This window comes from Podarcis muralis, chromosome 2, assembly GCF_964188315.1.
Source record: "Podarcis muralis chromosome 2, rPodMur119.hap1.1, whole genome shotgun sequence".
Lineage (NCBI taxonomy): Eukaryota > Metazoa > Chordata > Lepidosauria > Squamata > Lacertidae > Podarcis > Podarcis muralis.
The window spans coordinates 117,497,175-117,513,687 of NC_135656.1; the positions used below are offsets into that span (position 1 = coordinate 117,497,175).

The following is a 16,513-nucleotide window of genomic DNA, read 5'->3' on the forward strand; positions in this document are numbered from 1 at the left end:
TGGAGAAAAAGAAAGTAAAAATTTATTGCTGAGCAATAAAGAGCCAGTGGAACGTTTTCCAGAGCCTGGGCCCAGAGTCCTGGGGGCTTTGGGTTTATATACCTTGTTCCAAACAGCATTAAACATTACATATTCATATATTGCAGCAAAATCAAACTAATGAACAGGGACGAAGCCCTTCCTATGTCCAAGTAAATAAGGAACGTTAATGCATCCACACGAAACACATAGAACTGGGCCGAAGCCCCACTCAATGCAAGGAGGTTTATTTCTGTCAAAATGTGGAGATGGAGAGGCTGTATTTGCAGAGGGCATTTGAAGCTGACACCTTGTTCAATTTCTTTTTCATTTTCTTCCCATCTAAGGTCTCCAGAGCAAGGAACTATCCTGCCTGACGTAGGTAAAGGGGTTCATTTTTCAGTCATCTATTAATCCAATGGTGCATGAATTTTCACAGCTGCATGAGGTCTTGTGGGGAGAGGAAGGTTTCCTAGAATTGCAGAGTTGAGTGTCCTCTGGTCCCACCCGCTGCAGCGCAGGAAACTTTTGCCCCTCGTGGGACTCAAACCCACATCCTGGGGTTAAGAGTCTTGTGCTCTGCCAAATCAGACATCTCAAAAGGAAAAGAAGGTTGAAGGTAAGGGAGCCCCTTTGAGGATAAGATTATTTGTTGGGACTATTAAAAGTGTGACTGTCTCTCTAAGAAGTGAGCTGCAGAGGGAATTCTGGGAAAAGGAAGGAAAATGCAAAGCAAGAGCAACCCATTTTTCTTTTGTTATTTCTGCTGATTTTGACTGGAATGAATCCTCTCAAAGGGCCCTTGGAAAACTGCCCAACCTGCTCTTGGCGGGTAAATGTCTTTTATGTCAGTCACTCTGGTCTGGAGAGAAACTCCTGCTGGGCCTGAGAGGCAGATTTAGTCTCCTCAGGAGATACTGAGGTGGGTTTCATATTCCCACAGACAAAAGAAAGGGAGGAGGGTCTCTCCAGAGAACGAGGCTCCTGGGAACGTGTAGAGTTCGGCTCCTGAGTCGGCGTCAGAAAAAGACACACGTCCCCCTTCATAGTCCAGAGTCACCCGGATCCTCCTGGGCTCCCAAAACAGGGACAGAAGAGAGTGAAAATAGGAGGTGCAGGCAAAGTATTCCCCTCCCCACTTCTCCACAGCCCAGATCCCTCTCTCAGGGAATAAGGGAAAGCTGCCCTTTCTCCTCACAGACTTCCTGGCGACCCCCACAACCCACTTTCCCCCACTTCCCACAGTGACTTCCCAGAAATGTCTGCCTGCTGTGAATCCCTCACGTCCCAACACACAATGCCGCTTGTTGAATCTCTCAGGATTATCAGGAAGGGCTTGACGTTTGTCTCCATTTCTCACGCTTTTCCCATCCTCAGACAGGATGAGGCAGGGATGGGCTGTGTCTGGATCCAGAGTGACATTTTCTGTTGGGGAGAAGATGAGGGGAAGAGAAGAGAGGCAGAGTCAGCCGAGAGACAGAAATGGACACCTTGATAGATAAATAAATAACACCCAAAAACCCCAGATTCCCTTTCAGATCAAGGGGATTTCTTTGCATCGCATGCAAGACTGAGACTCCTCCTTGCAGACTCTCATCAGAATAAATATCTTCCTTGATGGTTTTTAAATCAGTTTTCTTCACTTTCTTATATTCAATGTGTATTATTCCTGCCCTCCTCTCAACCCAGGCATTTTCTAAGGGGAAAAACCACCCAGTAAAACTTTTACTCAGCTCTTCTGTGTTATCTAAGGGGAAAGAGGGGAGAATTGGAGGAGGCAGGAGAGGAGAGAAGCTGCTTTCCTCTGACAATCTCTGGGAATTGGCCTTTGGGGACCTCTGGTTGGGGTGGGGGAGGAGGACCCCCCTCTTCTAACAACAACAGCAAAAATGAATTATATTTGCATACTGCCCTTCATCCATAGGTCTCAGGGTGGTTCACAGCATAAAACTGCAACACAAAACCACATATAGGCCTCCCCTTACTTTCGCGGGGGTCACGTTCTGGGCCCTCGTGCCCACAAGTCAAAACTGTGTTAAGTGGGGAGCCTGTTTATTCCTGCTCTCCATCTCTCACCCACTTGGTCTCTCCTTGCCTTCCTCTCTACCATTTTGGAAGTTTAGGCCTTGCCGCCAGGGAAGAGGAGGCAGGTGGCAGGGCAATTTTACAAAGGACTGCTTATTCCACGCTTCTCTTTTGGATTTAATATATACCATAAGACGAGTTCCCTGGGGGAAGAGGGGGATAACTCAAAAGGTTACCAGACAGTCATGATAGGCAAGTGTGGGGTTGCCATATTTTGAAGAGCAAATAAGAGGACACATTGGCCAACTTCTACTTTTAACTACAGATGGCTATGACGACTCTCATTTTAAATACACCTACTCTATGTAGGCTATACAAGCTGTGATATATTGCTAGTAAAGGTAAAGGGTAAAGGGACCCCTGACCGTTAGGTCCAGTTGCGGACGACTCTGGGGTTGCGGCGCTCATCTCGCTTTATTGGCCAAGGGAGCCGGCGTACAGCTTCCGGGTCATGTGGCCAGCATGACTAAGCCACTTCTGGAGAACCAGAGCAGCGCACAGAAACGCCGTTTACCTTCCCGCCAGAGTGGTACCTATTTATCTACTTGCACTTTGACGTGCTTTCGAACTGCTAAGTTGGCAGGAGCAAGGACCGAGCAACGGGAGCTCACCCCATCATGGGGATTCGAACTACCAACCTTCTGATCAGCAAGCCCTAGGCTCTGTGGTTTAAACCACAGCACCACCCGCGTCCCATATTGCTAGTAGCAATGTTCTTAACTTTCAACAAAAAAAGAATAATAATAATACCTATCGCCCCCTTGCTTGCCACATGAAAGTATTTGGGCTCATGTTCACATCTTGGTGAACATAAGTGTGCACAGAACAATTTATTAAACTGTTTAACATCTGCATATGGACTCTCCTGAAGGGCAGAGGGATATTAACTCTTGCCCTCCTGGACTCCTTCTCCAAGATCTTGTAGCTGAGCCAGCGTCCTTTTAGTTCAGCCACAAGAGAAGGGTTTTTGCTAGCTTAAGATGCTGCTCTGTCGTGATTCTCTGCTGCAGATTAGTTTAGCCGGGTGCCTTAGTCTAACACAATAGAAAACTTTTCATGGGTTACTGTAAACCAAAAGAAAGAAAGAAAGAAAGAAAGAAAATTGGGATATTCTGCCAAATTTTAAAAATGTGCCCAGCAGAAATTTTAATCCTGAAAAAAGAAGACGTATCCGGGGGAACGAGGACATGTGGCAACCAGGCCTGAAAAAGTGACACGGAAAAGCAACCCAACTATCTCTAGGCAGAAATAAAACTCTTCCTTGCTCAGTCTGTTCCTTCTGGGCAGTTTCTCTCCCCACCTTCTGCACAGCAGGGCTAGAGTCTAGCTGTGGATGGTTCTCAACATAGAGAAGAGACTCTTGACCCCCCATGAAACACTAGTCCCCACCCCTCCTGTGAATTGGGGTCTCCATGTGAAATTTATCTCTCTGGAGATTTCTGAATGACTGAACATCTGAGGAACCAAAAGGACAGGCTTAATGGGCTACACTGCAAAAACTCAAAGAAAATCTTTTTACAAAACATCACCATAACATAGCATCTCTTGTTTCCTTATATCAAGCAAAAGATGAAATCACAGAACAAAGAACTGCAAAAACGACAACTGTAGGCCTAAGGAATTAAAACAACTAACGTGTTTAGCTGTGATTCCTGCATTGCAGGGGGCTGGGCTAGATGATCCTTGGGATCCTCTCAAACTCTCTTATTCCATGATTCCATGAGAATATCAGAAATGGTAAACCATACTAGGAAATGGCAAAATAAATCATTCAAAATCCACGAATGAAATGGGGCTCTGTATTGGAGGGCTGGAGGAAGGTTTAACATCTGCCCCAAGTGAACTGGTGGGAAGAAGATGTTGAAACTGGAATTTCCAAGCATGTTGACAAACCAGATTGCAGAGGAAGAAGCTGCAGAGCTTTGCCATGTACTTCCAAGGGCCTCGTGCAATGGGAAGTCCTCCCTCCTGGAATGGGGCTGATCGCATAAGAACTATGGGAACTCTGAGGAGATGGGGATGGCTGAAGCACGAGAAATGGTTGGTGAGGTTGAAACTCTGAGGAAGAGGCGGCTCAGGCCTTGCTCTGCTGGAGGAGGATACTAGTGTATAGGCAAGAATGGAACTCAGACTGGTGTGTGGGTTCTTCGCACGGACAAGCTCTGCCCCCAATCCAAGCCTTCAACCTCCCTCCCAGTTCATTCATGGGACATGGAAAGAACCCAAACGCCACTAGAGGACTGTTTCCCAGAGTGACGCCATTGATGGGGGTCCCAAAGTCTGCAGAGCAGACGATTCAACACCCATGAGATATCAGTCCCCATCCCTCCTGTGAAATTGTTCCTCTCCTGGAAATTTACTTTTCTGAAACTGTTTTCTGAATAACACAGCATCTGAGGAAGCAAAAAGATACAAAGCGTAAGGGCAACACTCTTCCACCTGAAATAAATCTCCATATAAAAGTAACACTTCATAATGTAGCATCCTTAAATTGACTCCATTCAGAGCAAGAGAACCTCCAGAAGGACAACCCCAGATTGTGTTGACTGGTAACCAAAAGGAAAAGGAGGCTCCATATCACTGAAAACAGATACACTCTGGTTCAGGCTTTCTTTACAGGATCCAGCGTCACAATATACATGGGCCATTTGGGGGGACAGGAAATGAAGGCTGGAGCACCAAGAAGGAAGGGGTCCTGGGGTTATTCAATTCCATGCAATAAGAGCCTGGCATGTTCAGTTCTGAAGAAGTAACAGAATTCCCAGTGTGAAATCCTGGCCGACCAATTTTAATTACCTTTCCATTGTTTCATTGCATCCTCCGCAAGGTGATTTAGATCACAGGATTCCAAGACCCTGTTCCTCAGTTCTGGAGGGAAAGGCAGTGGCTTCTCTGGACTCTCTCTTTTCTCATACCTGGTGAAAAGAAAAACAATGTCAGCCCATTCAAATCCACAATTTCTGTTAAAGGAAAAAAAAGGAATGGAGAGGAATTCAGCTGGAAGAAGCCTAGAGGGACAGGCAGGCACTGAGTGGGGAGTTTCTTCCTCACTACGGACTCCTCAGCCAGACCCCCAAGGGCCAAAACAGCAACCCCAGGCCTCTGGGTCTCCCCACTGGTGTCTATTCAAAGAAGAAGCAGAATCATATGGTATTAAGGGGCAGGAATTGTCTGAGGGTGGTGAGAGCACAGCACACATTTCCTTTCTCTAGATGTCCCCAGAGAAGGGGTGAGGAAGAAAAAGAGATGCACTTCTGTTGGGAAACAAGAAATGTTCCTTAAAACCTCTACTCTGAACCTGAGAGACACCTTGAATTGAAATACTGCAGCCGGAATATGGTCAGAAAATAGCCAATTCCTGCTCCTTGGTGAGAAATTGCCCCCTCCCAAGGGGCTCTATGGGGCAGGAGTTTGCTTGGGACAGCGTGGGGTGGCCGGCAGAGTGACTATACTGGTCAGTCTAGAAGGAACCAACTAAGGCAGGCACGTCCAACTCCCAAGAGACTGCGATCTACTCACAGTATAAAAAGACCGACTGTGATCTACCCATTGTCATTGCCAGGAGTTGTTGAGCTTTTTAGGGGGGAGGGTTGGCCAAAGTTGTTTGACCTTTTGGGGGGGTTCTAAAAGGAATACTAAAAGGATCGCAATCGACCTGTTGGACACGCCTGAACTAAGGCAATAGTTGCTCCCAGGAATGTCACTTGGCCTTGTTGTGTGTGCCAGTAACACAGCCTTCTCTTAGTGACACTTGAGTAAATTCAGAATATTTGTTTCTGGAGTTTGGGGATCTCTTGCTTTGATATATTAGATAACCTCTGCTCTAGAATCAGATGTTTGCAGACGTTGAGACAGATCTTCCACAGGTGCACAAACAAATCAAATGATTCATCCAAAGGACATTCGGACCAAAACAAAACAAATTATACACATGGCAAAAGTAAAACCAAACCTCACAAAGGAAATGGTGCTAATTCAGTGGGGAGAATTGGGGGGCCACAAGTTCAGAAGAGGGGCCCCTGCTTTTACCTTTGAGGTGCTGCAGGGAGTGAGTCCTACAGTCTCCCCCCTGCAGCCCCTGGAGGGCCATGTCTGAGATTCCTGCATCTCAGCTTCAAAGAGTGATGCTAATGGAAATGAGCCAGATCCACTTACCTCTGCAAGGTCCTTCTCACATCCTAGAGGGGAAAAGAGAAGGGAATTCACTGCACACCACAGGCCACACTAGGAAGACCCCCTTCTGACCCTGCCCCTCAGATGTCAGTCTGCCTGGCACACGCCAAGGTTTTGGGTAGGGATGGCGGAATCAGCCAGTTTTGGTTTCTCACAGCTTTTATTTTTCCAGTCTGAAATTATATCAAGTTCTCAATATGAAGTTCTCCACATTTCCACATCAGTTTGCAATTCTTGTTTAAAATCCTTATGAAAATCCACCAGCATTTAAGGGAATCTCACATTTATGGATTCAATAGAAGATTCCAACCCATCTCATGTCTTAGATTATAATTTATTAAATCCAATTTGCATTCATAGAATCATAGAATCATAGGGTTGGAAGAGACCACAAGGGCCATCGAGTCCAACCCCCTGCCAAGCAGGAAACACCATCAGAGCACTCCTGACATATGGTTGTCAAGCCTCTGCTTAAAGACCTCCAAAGAAGGAGACTCCACCACACTCCTTGGCAGCAAATTCCACTGTCAAACAGCTCTTACTGTCAGGAAGTTCTTCCTAATGTTTAGGTGGAATCTTTTTTCTTGTAGTTTGGAACAATTGCTCCGTGTCCGCTTCTCTGGAGCAGCAGAAAACAAGCTTTCTCCCTCCTCTATGTGACATCCTTTTATATATTTGAACATGGCTATCATATCACCCCTTAACCTCCTCTTCTCCAGGCTAAACATGCCCAGCTCCCTTAGCCGTTCCTCATAAGGCATCGTTTCCAGGGCTTTGACCATTTTGGTTGCCCTCCTCTGGACACGTTCCAGTTTGTCAGTGTCCTTCTTGCATTGTGCAATTCAGACGTAAGTAAGCCTACAGGATAATCCTACCAGGGAACTGTCCCAAATTGTCTTTCATAGAAGTCCCCAATTTTCAAATTCTACTTTCCACCTGGAAATTTAAAAAGCACCTGCAGCATAAAATGCCTCCAAAGGGGTAATAAAACAGCTCAGTGTTTCTTTGGGCTCATCCACACTTCTGCTTTTCCTGTGCCTAGAAAACAGGAGTCCAAGTGGTTTTGCCTTTGCCCTGCCGCTTTCCCTCAGGAAAAACCTGCTCCTTAGTGCAACATCAAAGCAAACATCAGTCTGGAGAAAACCTGGCTGAGGTTTGCTCTAATTCAGCAGTAAACAGCGGGTTTTCCTGGAGGAAAGGGGTGGGACAAGCAGCAGTCTGGATGAGTCCCTCTGTCTTGCTCTTTGGTCACTGTGACTGAGCACCATTTTGGGCCGATCTGTATCCATGGGGAAGGGGAACAATGAGAAGTTGTGGAGGGAATAGGGAGAGAAGCTTGGTCAAGAGACCGGCTCATGTCGGAAGGAGGCCTGAATCTTTGGTGAAGCCCCTCAAAGGGCAGGAAGGCAGCACTGCCAAGACAGAAGAGCAGAAGATCAGCTCCCGTTCCATCAAGAACACGGAAGAATCTCTAGTCTGCATTCAGGTGAGTTAAGCATCCCAGGTCTCTTGGGTCTTCCTGTCCATTACATACCTGACTAGAGGCTCCATCATCTGAGCCCCTGCACTCCTTGCATACATGAAAGGGGCACATGAAGGATTGGAGGCAGCCTTCTCCTGGAGCCTTGGGCTGTTCCTGCCATCGTCTTACTTGCGGGAGTTCACTCGCTGGCTGCTGACTTTTCTCCTCCATCTCCTGGATGATCCTTTCAAGAGAGGAGAGATTCCTGAAGAGTCTGTCCAGTTGCTCATCCATTCTCTCTGCAATCTTCTTCACCTCTTTCACATCATTCAGCAGACGTTTCACTTTTTCTTCCAGTAACTTGTGCAGTTCTCTGAACTTCTCCACAGCCTCCATCATCTCCGTTTCTCTTAATTTCTGCAAGAAAAGAGTAGGTCTGAGTGTGGAAGGTGCTCAGCCTTCAAAACCTCATGAAGAGCATGATGGGAATTCCACAGGGAGGACACTTCTGATTTTTCAGAGACATGAAACCTCCAGTGGCTAAAGAAGTAAACCTATATTTTGAGGGGAGGCCCACTCCATTGCTGTTTCCGTTGATATCTATTTCACAGAGAGGTACAGCCTAAAGGAAGGAGCTCCTTTTCTAGCCATGGATGTTCCCTGCATGTTTTGGGGCATGGCATAACCAGAGTTCACCCATAGACATAAAACACCCCTCAGTTTAGACTGGGGCCATTTAGGTGTAGGAAGGCAAGAGAAACAGAGGAGGACAAAGTGCAGAGTTCATCCCCACAGCTCCCCCGTTTTCTTTAAAGGTTCAAAATGGCCCGAGTTTCCTAAAAATGAACAAGAGCAACGTTTAGAAAGACAATTCTTTAGTAATATTTATGGTAAATCAGGATCTGGATTGAATTGCTTCCACCCTTTCAGCTCCCAAGTCCTCAGGCTTCTCCTTGATTGCTATTCACATAATAAATGACAAGGGGAAAGAAACTCAATTTAGCGGCATTCAAAGGTGAACAACTATTTTCAAGGTTGACCAAGCCAGGTAATATTCACACACAAAAATGTATTTATGAGGGTAAAGTACAGATCAGAATATTTATACAAGGAGGTAGCTACCCTAACATCTGATTCATTTTCAGAATAATAAATTACTAAACAGACTGATATGGAGAAGTGAGAAATGGGAAGAAGCTGAAATGGGCAGATTTCCCCATCCCTCCTCAGTCCTGACTCAATTCTTCAAGTGCTTGTTCCCTCCCTAATAATTAGAGTGGCACTTACAAGGAGGTCTTCTCTTTCCTTGTCCAGGGCTGCTAGATAGGCCAGAATTTCCTCTCTCTCTTTCCTCAGAATCTCCAGGCGGCGACAGATCTTTTCCTAAAGAGAAAAGGAAAAACTCAGGTTTGATTGAGACACACAGAGAGGAGGTGAATAGTATGCTAGCTTCTTGCGCCCACTGGCCTTGCTATAATAGCAGAGTAGTTTTTTCGAGGAAATAAAAGTCCAGAGGTTTTTTGGGTCCATGGCTCCCTGGACCCGCTACCTTTTTTCTGTGCCAGCCCTGTGGGGCTCAGGGACCCAGTTACCGTATTTTTCGCCCTATAGGACGCACTTTTTCCTCTCCAAAAATGAAGGGGAAATGTGTGTGCATCCTATGGGGCGAATGCAGGCTTTCGCTGAAGCCTGGAGAGCGAGAGGCGTCGGTGCGCACTGACCCCTCTCGCTCTCCGGGCTTCAGGAAGCTATCCGCAAGCCTTGGGAGCAGCAGCCTGCAGCCCGAAGCACGGGGCGCGCTGTGGAGCACAGCCCGTGCTTCGGGCAGATGTCCGCAAGCCTGTTCTGGGGGCTGGGGTCGGGGGAAGCTCGGGCTTCCCCTGCCCCAGCCCCACGCCTGGGGGGGGGAAATAATATTTTCCCCCTTTATTCCCCCCACACAAAAAATCTAGGTGCATCCTATAGGGCGAAAAATACGGTAGGTCACCCCTTGCTTACAGACTTCTACCTAGTCTTTGCAGATGCTACTCAGGGATATCAAGGGAGATCCCTTTGTCCCCCTGGAAGAGAGAAAGACTTCAATTCCCTCCTCCCAGTCATCCCAGGAGCCCTCAGGCTTCCCCTGGGCTGCTTTTTACATAATAAACAAGGATGAATTCATGCCATGCCTACATTGGACCTGAGAATTAAGAAGGAAACCTCCCAAGAAGAATCCACAGCTATTTCTCCCCCTCAAGATCCAGGGATCTCCTACCTTGTATTCCTTGGAAGCCTCCTCCAGAGGAATCACCTTGTGGTGTTTGTGCTCCTTGGATCTGTCGCACACCAGGCAGATGGGGGCTTCATCCTCCTTGCAGAAGAGCTTCAGGGGCTCCTGGTGCTTCTCACAGACTTCTCCTTTCCCTCCTTCCTCCTTTCCCTCTTGAACGCTGAGATTCTCGATTAATTCTTCTAAGTTTGCCGGTTGCCGGTTAGGGATGAGGCTCCTTCTCTGGACTGTTTTTCTGCACTGAGGGCAGGAAGCCTCTGCCTCCGATTCCCCCCAGAACAGGATCAGGCAGGATCGGCAGAAGTTGTGCCCACACTCTGGGATGGTCACTGGATCCTTAAAATATTCCAGGCAGATGGAGCACGTGGCTTCATCACGGAGATTCTCGACGGGACGCCCAGATGCAGCCATGGCTCCTTCACGCAAAAGACCCGAGTTAAGTTTCACTTACTCTCTTTTCAGCTACTGGGAGTTTCCTTTCCTGGAAATGACTCAGTGACCACGTGATCTTTACGTTTTTAAAAAATATGTCTCCAGGTCTTTGCATTTGCTGAATATTTTCTCAAGTAGCAGCGAATGCCGATTCCCAATTTTGATAGCTTCCCATTCTTTTCATTACACCTCCACACAAGCTCACACATACCTAGTAAGTTGTGGTATTCATATTGTAACATTTTCATTCGTAGGCTTCCTTGTCAGTTTTGAATTGGTGAAAATCTGCCGCTGCCCTAAATGGACGGGAGTTTTGATTTAGAAAATGGGACTTGATTCCGTGAAAAGAACTCCTAAAAGTCTCGTTGCTAATTTTAACTTAATTCATTTTTAGCATTCTGGCAAAGAGCTTCAGATTGAAAAGGACACTTTCAGCATTGCCAACCTGGAGCCCTCTGTTCGCTTCAGACTACAATTCCCATCATCCCTGGCCAGGACACCTGCAGGTATGGCTAGGAAGGCCCCCTGCCTGGAGACCCTGCAGAGCAGCTGCCAGTCAGTGGAGGCAATATTGGTCTCGATGGACCAATGAGGTGGCCTGGCAGAAGGCACCATCTGTGGTGCGGCAGACAAGTTATGGAGCTCCTTCCCTAGATAGGAATGCCTGGTGCGATCTTGGCTATTATTACTCCACATTGTGAAGTCTTCCTATATTCCTGATAAAGTGTGGTCCCTTGCAATGGCTGAAAAATCTGGAGGAAGAAAAGGATTAGATAAAATTCCTGGAGGATAAGACTTTGGATGCTTATATGATCTGCCTCCATAGTTAGAAGCAGGAATCCTCCTGAATAGCAGTTGCTGGAGACTCTAGAAGGGGAGGGGATCTTGTTCCCAGGTCCTGCTTAGGGGTTTCCCACACGCATAATGCTTAAAAAAATAATAATTCACCATCACCTGCAGGTAAAAGGAGAGAGATCAAGACGGAGAAATCCCACCAAAGGGAAGTCCTTTCCTTGGAGAAATAACCCTAATAAACTTTTCTTTGTTAGCTGAGATTCCAGATGAAAAGCAGGAGTCCAAAGGACACCAGGGAGCAAATGAACAGAGCCATCTCCCAGAAGTCCAGTTCGCTTTAGTGGAAGCCCAATGCAGTTTGGAGCAGAAAGCCCTTCTCCTCAAATCATGGGAGGAACAACCAGCACAGTTTGGGGCTGGGGAGGCTGAATGCCGAAGAGCACCCTTACGAATGCCCTGTGTGTGGGGAGAGCTTCCGGGGAGGATCCGCCCAGGCTGAACACCAGAGGAGGCACATGGGAGAGGAACTGTGCGAAGGGTCTGAGGGCAAGGAGCCCTTTCCCCAGCGAGAGATCTGGGTGCGCCATCAGAGTGGCTCATGGAAGAGAAACCATAGTTTCCCGAGTGTGAGAAGAGGTTCCGTTGCATCGGAGGATCCATACTGAGCAGAAAGCACACAAGTGCTCTCACTGTGGGAAACTAGAGAGATACATGATGGAGTCCCCAGAGGGACCCACACATGGGGGAAGCCATGCAAATGCCCGATTGGGGGAGAATTTCTAACCATCTGTGCAGCTTAAGAGAACACCAGAAAAAGAGGCCTTTGTGATTTGAGCAGAGAGAAAATGGAGGAAAGAATGCAAACTGCTTGCTCCACTGGGCGAGAGAAGCAGCTCCCAGTTGCTTAGCATTTGAAGAAATTAAACTCAGGAGTGCCTAATTCAGATGACTTGGAGGATAAAGCTCCCCACTTATTCTTATCCTTGCTATGAATCAGTCCGTTACCCCAAGGTTCCAGTACAGGTTACAACCACTAAAGACAATAATTAAAAGCAATTTAAAACAACTTACTGTAAATAAAATAAGGTGGGTCCTAACAGTATGTGGAAGCAGGTAAATGCAACACTTTTCAGCTGGCCCTCAGGAATCAAGAGATAACTGGCAAGTTTGGCCATGGAATTCAAAACGAAGCAGGGCAAAGGCTAATAGAGTTCTGTCAAGAGAACAAGCTCGTCATCACAAACACGCTTTTCCAACAACACAAGAGACGACTCTACACATGGACATCACCAGATGGGCAACATCGAAATCAGATTGGTTATATTCTCTGCAGCCAAAGATGGAGCTCTATACAGTCAGCAAAAACAAGACCTGGAGCTGACTGTGGCTCAGATCATCAGCTTCTTATAGCAAATGTGACTCATTCTCCTTATAAGTAGCAGCCATCTTCTCTCACTGTTCTCTGTAAGATTTCAGTCAGAGTCAGTACGTAATCTCAGTCAAACTGTTTGGAACCAGGTTGTTTATGAAGAAGTTTACAGTCATACCTCAAGTTTAATGTGCTTCAGGTTGAACGCTTTTGGGTTGCGCTCCACAGCGACCCAGAAGTAATGGAACGCGTTACTTCCAGGTTTTGCCGCTCGCACATGCGCTGATGGTAAAAATGACATCACGCGCATGTGTGGAAGTGGCGAATCGTGACCCGCGCACGCACCGACGCGCAGTCGCGGGTTGCGTTCGCTTCAGGATGCGAACGGGGCTCCGGAACGGATCCAGTGCGCATCCTGAGGTACCACTGTATTTTAAATCAGTAAAGCTCTAATTCTTTCACTTAAAAACTCTGCATTATTGATTTACGCTGAGCGTCAGGACTAAGGGTATGAGTCTTATGCCTACTGATTGATTTCATGTAATATGTAATTTATTTATTTTGATCCCATTATAAAATTTAGAAAATATTCATCTTTATTATTTTGTAGGCCTATATTATGATTTACTAGTGCAATTCCCTATTATCCCCACTTGCTACTATAATACTATATATAAATATTATAATTATATTAAGTATTTTACTTACAGTTTCTAAAATGTCAACCAGAAGTTACAAAAGTGGAAACCAAAAGAGGAAGGAGAAGCAGAAAGCTGAAGAAGACCTTAGCAAATGACCAAAATTAGATAGCTTCTTTACAAAGACAGATAAGGGGCCTGATGAACCCAAAGACTATACCACAGCGAGTCGTCCCATTCCTGATACAGAACCTGGTACATCTAGTTCTATAGAATCTGCTTCAATGACTGAAGCAAGAAGTATTCAGATTGACCAACCAGAAAGTAGTACAAGCACAGAAGATTTAACATCAAAATACAAACAGAATGGTGTTGGGCTATGGGGTGATTTAAGCAAGGATGACATTGTATACTGGGTAGAAAAAGGTCCGTCAGAGTGTCAGCACTCAGATGGTTTATTTGCAAAGTCAAAGAGGTCTTTTGCAAACCAAGACAGATGTTTTTCAAAGAGCTTGTTCTATCCCAAACGACTAATGGCGAAAAATACTGCAGAGAATGGTTAGTATATTCACCAGAAACTGGTTTTGTGTGCAAGCTCTTTTCAGATTCTTCCACGCCATTATCATCAGATGGATTTTCTGATTGGCGCAACACCTATTTAGTTCCAAGTCATGAAAACTCTGGAGACCATAGAACAGCTTCAGTAGCATATCTTACAAGAAGAAAATGCGGCTCAACAATTGACTGTCAACTAGCAGAACAGATACATAATGAACGGCAGGACTGGAAACATGTTCTTGAATGAGTTGTTGCAGGCATAATAACTCAGGCAGAGCATGAGGGGATGAGGAAAGATTTGGTTCTCCCCACAATGGGAATTACATTGGATTACTTGAACTCACTGGAAGGACAGATCCTGAAGCTGAGGCTCCAATAGTTTTGCCACATCATGAGAAGCCTCCCTGGAAAAGACCCTGATGTTGGGAAAGATGGAGGGCACAAGGAGAAGGGGATGACAGAGGACGAGATGGTTGGAGAGTGTTGTTGAAGCTACCAGCATGAGTTTGACCAAACTGCGGAGGCAGTGGAAGACAGGAGTGTAGGGATGATCGCGGAGTGGGGAGTGGGGTCCGGAGGGAGCACACTCCCTGCCCGCAGGCAGCCTCAGCCTGCCTGCACATGTGACCTTGGGGTGCGGAGCACACACACCCCTCACAGACAAAGCCACGGTTGTCTGAACATCGTTGTGTCTGTCTAACCTTTTGCGGTCTCAGTAGTCTGCGGTGTCCTTTCTGTAACCTTTTGTCCCCTTCGTCATACACTGTGCAAGGGGAAAATGACGTGGTGAAAACAGGTGCCAAAAGAACTTTGTACCATCCCATGATCTCGGGACCGGAAGATGTGTAAAGGTCACAGCCCAAAATGTATCTGCCTGGTTTGCATATTTGTCTCAATAAAAGGAGGCTCCACAGGGCTGGCCAGCAGCTCGCTTTCAGCTCACCTGTGCGGAGCTCACCTGCATTATCAACTCCTGCCTCATGTCCCTCACTTCATCTGGAGCCCAACGTGGGGCTGGTTTTACTCACTTCACTCGGCAAGAGCTACAGACGCGTCCCTGCATCCTTTACAGGATTCCGGTGAGTATCGGAAGGAAGGAACGTGAGTATGGGGAGTTCCCTTTCTGCGCAACAGCTGAAACATCGTAAGGAGTTGCAGTGCCTGCTTTTAAAGGCAAAGCACCGCTGTTCGTGTGCAGACTTAAATGTGTGCAGACTTAAAAGTAATTCATACCCAATGTCCGTGGTACCCTGAGGCTGGTTCCTTTAGGCTCCAGGATTGGGAACAAATAGGACAGACCCTGCACTCAGAGCCCAAAGCCCGAGTGCGAGTCCTGCAGGTTTGGCATTTCTGCCGAGATGCCATTCAGCATTTCGCTCAAATTCAGCATTCTGCTGGTATTCAGCATTTTGCTCCCATAGAAAGAAAGGCTTTGCTTTGGGTTGTTAGGCCACCATCCACAGAAGTTCAGCCTGTACTTTCTCTTATCAATCCACCATCTCTTCTTTCCACCCTGCCAAGGTTGTTGGTGACAACGCCACTGAACCTGGTTTTTAAGAAGCCAGCGTCTGAGAAGCCAGTTTCTGAGGCTTCTCAGCAATCCCCTCTCTTATCTCAGCCCAATCTTTCCTGTGACACCTCATTTCAGCCCTCAAGTCTGCCTGACTTGGCAGGCATAGCAGTGCCTCCTGAGTCGGTAAAGGCTCAGAAGGCAAACATCTCTGCTGTCCGGCAAATGGTTAAGGAGGCAAAAGCATCTTCTCACCTAACTGTGGAAGAGCTTGCTGACCTAAACATGCTGTGTCCGGTTACATGGGCACCGGATGGTCAGGGCCAACAGGTTAGCCGTTGGGACCCTCTGCCTTATTCTGTTATCAGAGAGGTGAAAAAAGCTGATAATGAAAGGATTTGACCAGTACCTATCTACGTGGACTGGAGGAGGGCGAGTCCTCAAATTTTGCCTTGATTCCTTATGATTGGAAAGCCCTGATGAAAGTCGTTGTGAATCTGGAGACACAATTGCCACAGGAACATTTTCCTGTGATTTCTACATGCGCCCTACATGCCTTTCAAGCTCATAAAAGTAGTGCGCTTACAGGTGCTTTGCGTCACTCGAGGAACAGCCAGTAATCGGGTCACCCTCTGGCCCAGGACCAAAAAAGGGGGGAGATGTTTTCCTGCTCTAATAGCCCCACGGCCAGTAACAGCTTTGAAAAACCTGCCACCAACGGCAATGCGGGGCTGTATTTAATTATGCAGGAAGACACTATTTTCCATCTACCCAGGGACGTTCATCTCATTCCCATTCAGGTCCTGGGGCTCCTTTTCCCTTGGAACTGTGGGTTTGATCCTCCACGGGTCCCACACAGTCTCTGCAAAAGGGACAACTGATTCTGTCTACATAGGCATTCTCAGAACACAAGCGTGGCCACAGACTCTGCTAAAGGGAGTCTGCTGCACAGCTACTTCTTTTCCTGTGCTTGCAGCTGCAGACACTCACCGAGAAGCGGGGTTTCCAGCCCTTCCGGCTTCTTCCTTAGTTGCGTTCAAACCCTGAAATCAATGTCTGATTTTTGTCTCAGCGTTGCCTTTAAAGTGCCTGACGCAAGAGCCTATTTGGATGGACCAATGGCCAATCTCAGGGCAAAAATTAAATGCTTTATTTGCCCTGGTATCAGATGAACTTGAAGTTCTGACTAGGTCCTGGAATCTGC

At 46.8% G+C, this 16,513-nt stretch overlaps 1 protein-coding gene across 2 annotated transcripts; it reads right to left on the reverse strand.

Annotated features, from left to right (window-relative positions):
• On the reverse strand, nucleotides 1-10,538 carry LOC144326142 (zinc finger protein RFP-like). 2 transcript variants are annotated; one of them, XM_077922334.1, is made up of 6 exons: nucleotides 9,993-10,538; nucleotides 9,026-9,121; nucleotides 7,928-8,155; nucleotides 6,259-6,281; nucleotides 4,900-5,018; nucleotides 1-1,443 (listed from the first exon to the last, which is right to left on the reverse strand). In XM_077922334.1, the coding sequence occupies exons 1-6, from the start codon at nucleotides 10,416-10,418 to the stop codon at nucleotides 926-928; spliced, it is 1,410 nt and encodes a 469-aa protein (XP_077778460.1). In that variant the 5' UTR covers nucleotides 10,419-10,538; the 3' UTR covers nucleotides 1-925. The 2 variants fall into 2 exon arrangements, with proteins under 2 accessions (XP_077778460.1, XP_077778462.1); XM_077922336.1 differs by lacking the exon at nucleotides 1-1,443 and adding an exon at nucleotides 2,658-4,496 and having other exon boundaries at nucleotides 9,993-10,528.
• Nucleotides 10,539-16,513: the final 5,975 nt, after the last annotated feature.

Coding starts and splice junctions, on each gene's coding strand:
- LOC144326142 (XM_077922334.1), bottom strand. CDS start 10,418: ATGGCTGCATCTGGGCGTCCCGTCGAGAATCTCCGTGATGAAGCCACG. Junction 6,282..7,927: donor CAGCGAGTGAACTCCCGCAA/GTAAGACGATGG, acceptor TTTCCCCTCTAG/GATGTGAGAAGGACCTTGCA. Junction 1,444..4,899: donor TGCAATGAAACAATGGAAAG/GTAATTAAAATT, acceptor TCTCCCCAACAG/AAAATGTCACTCTGGATCCA.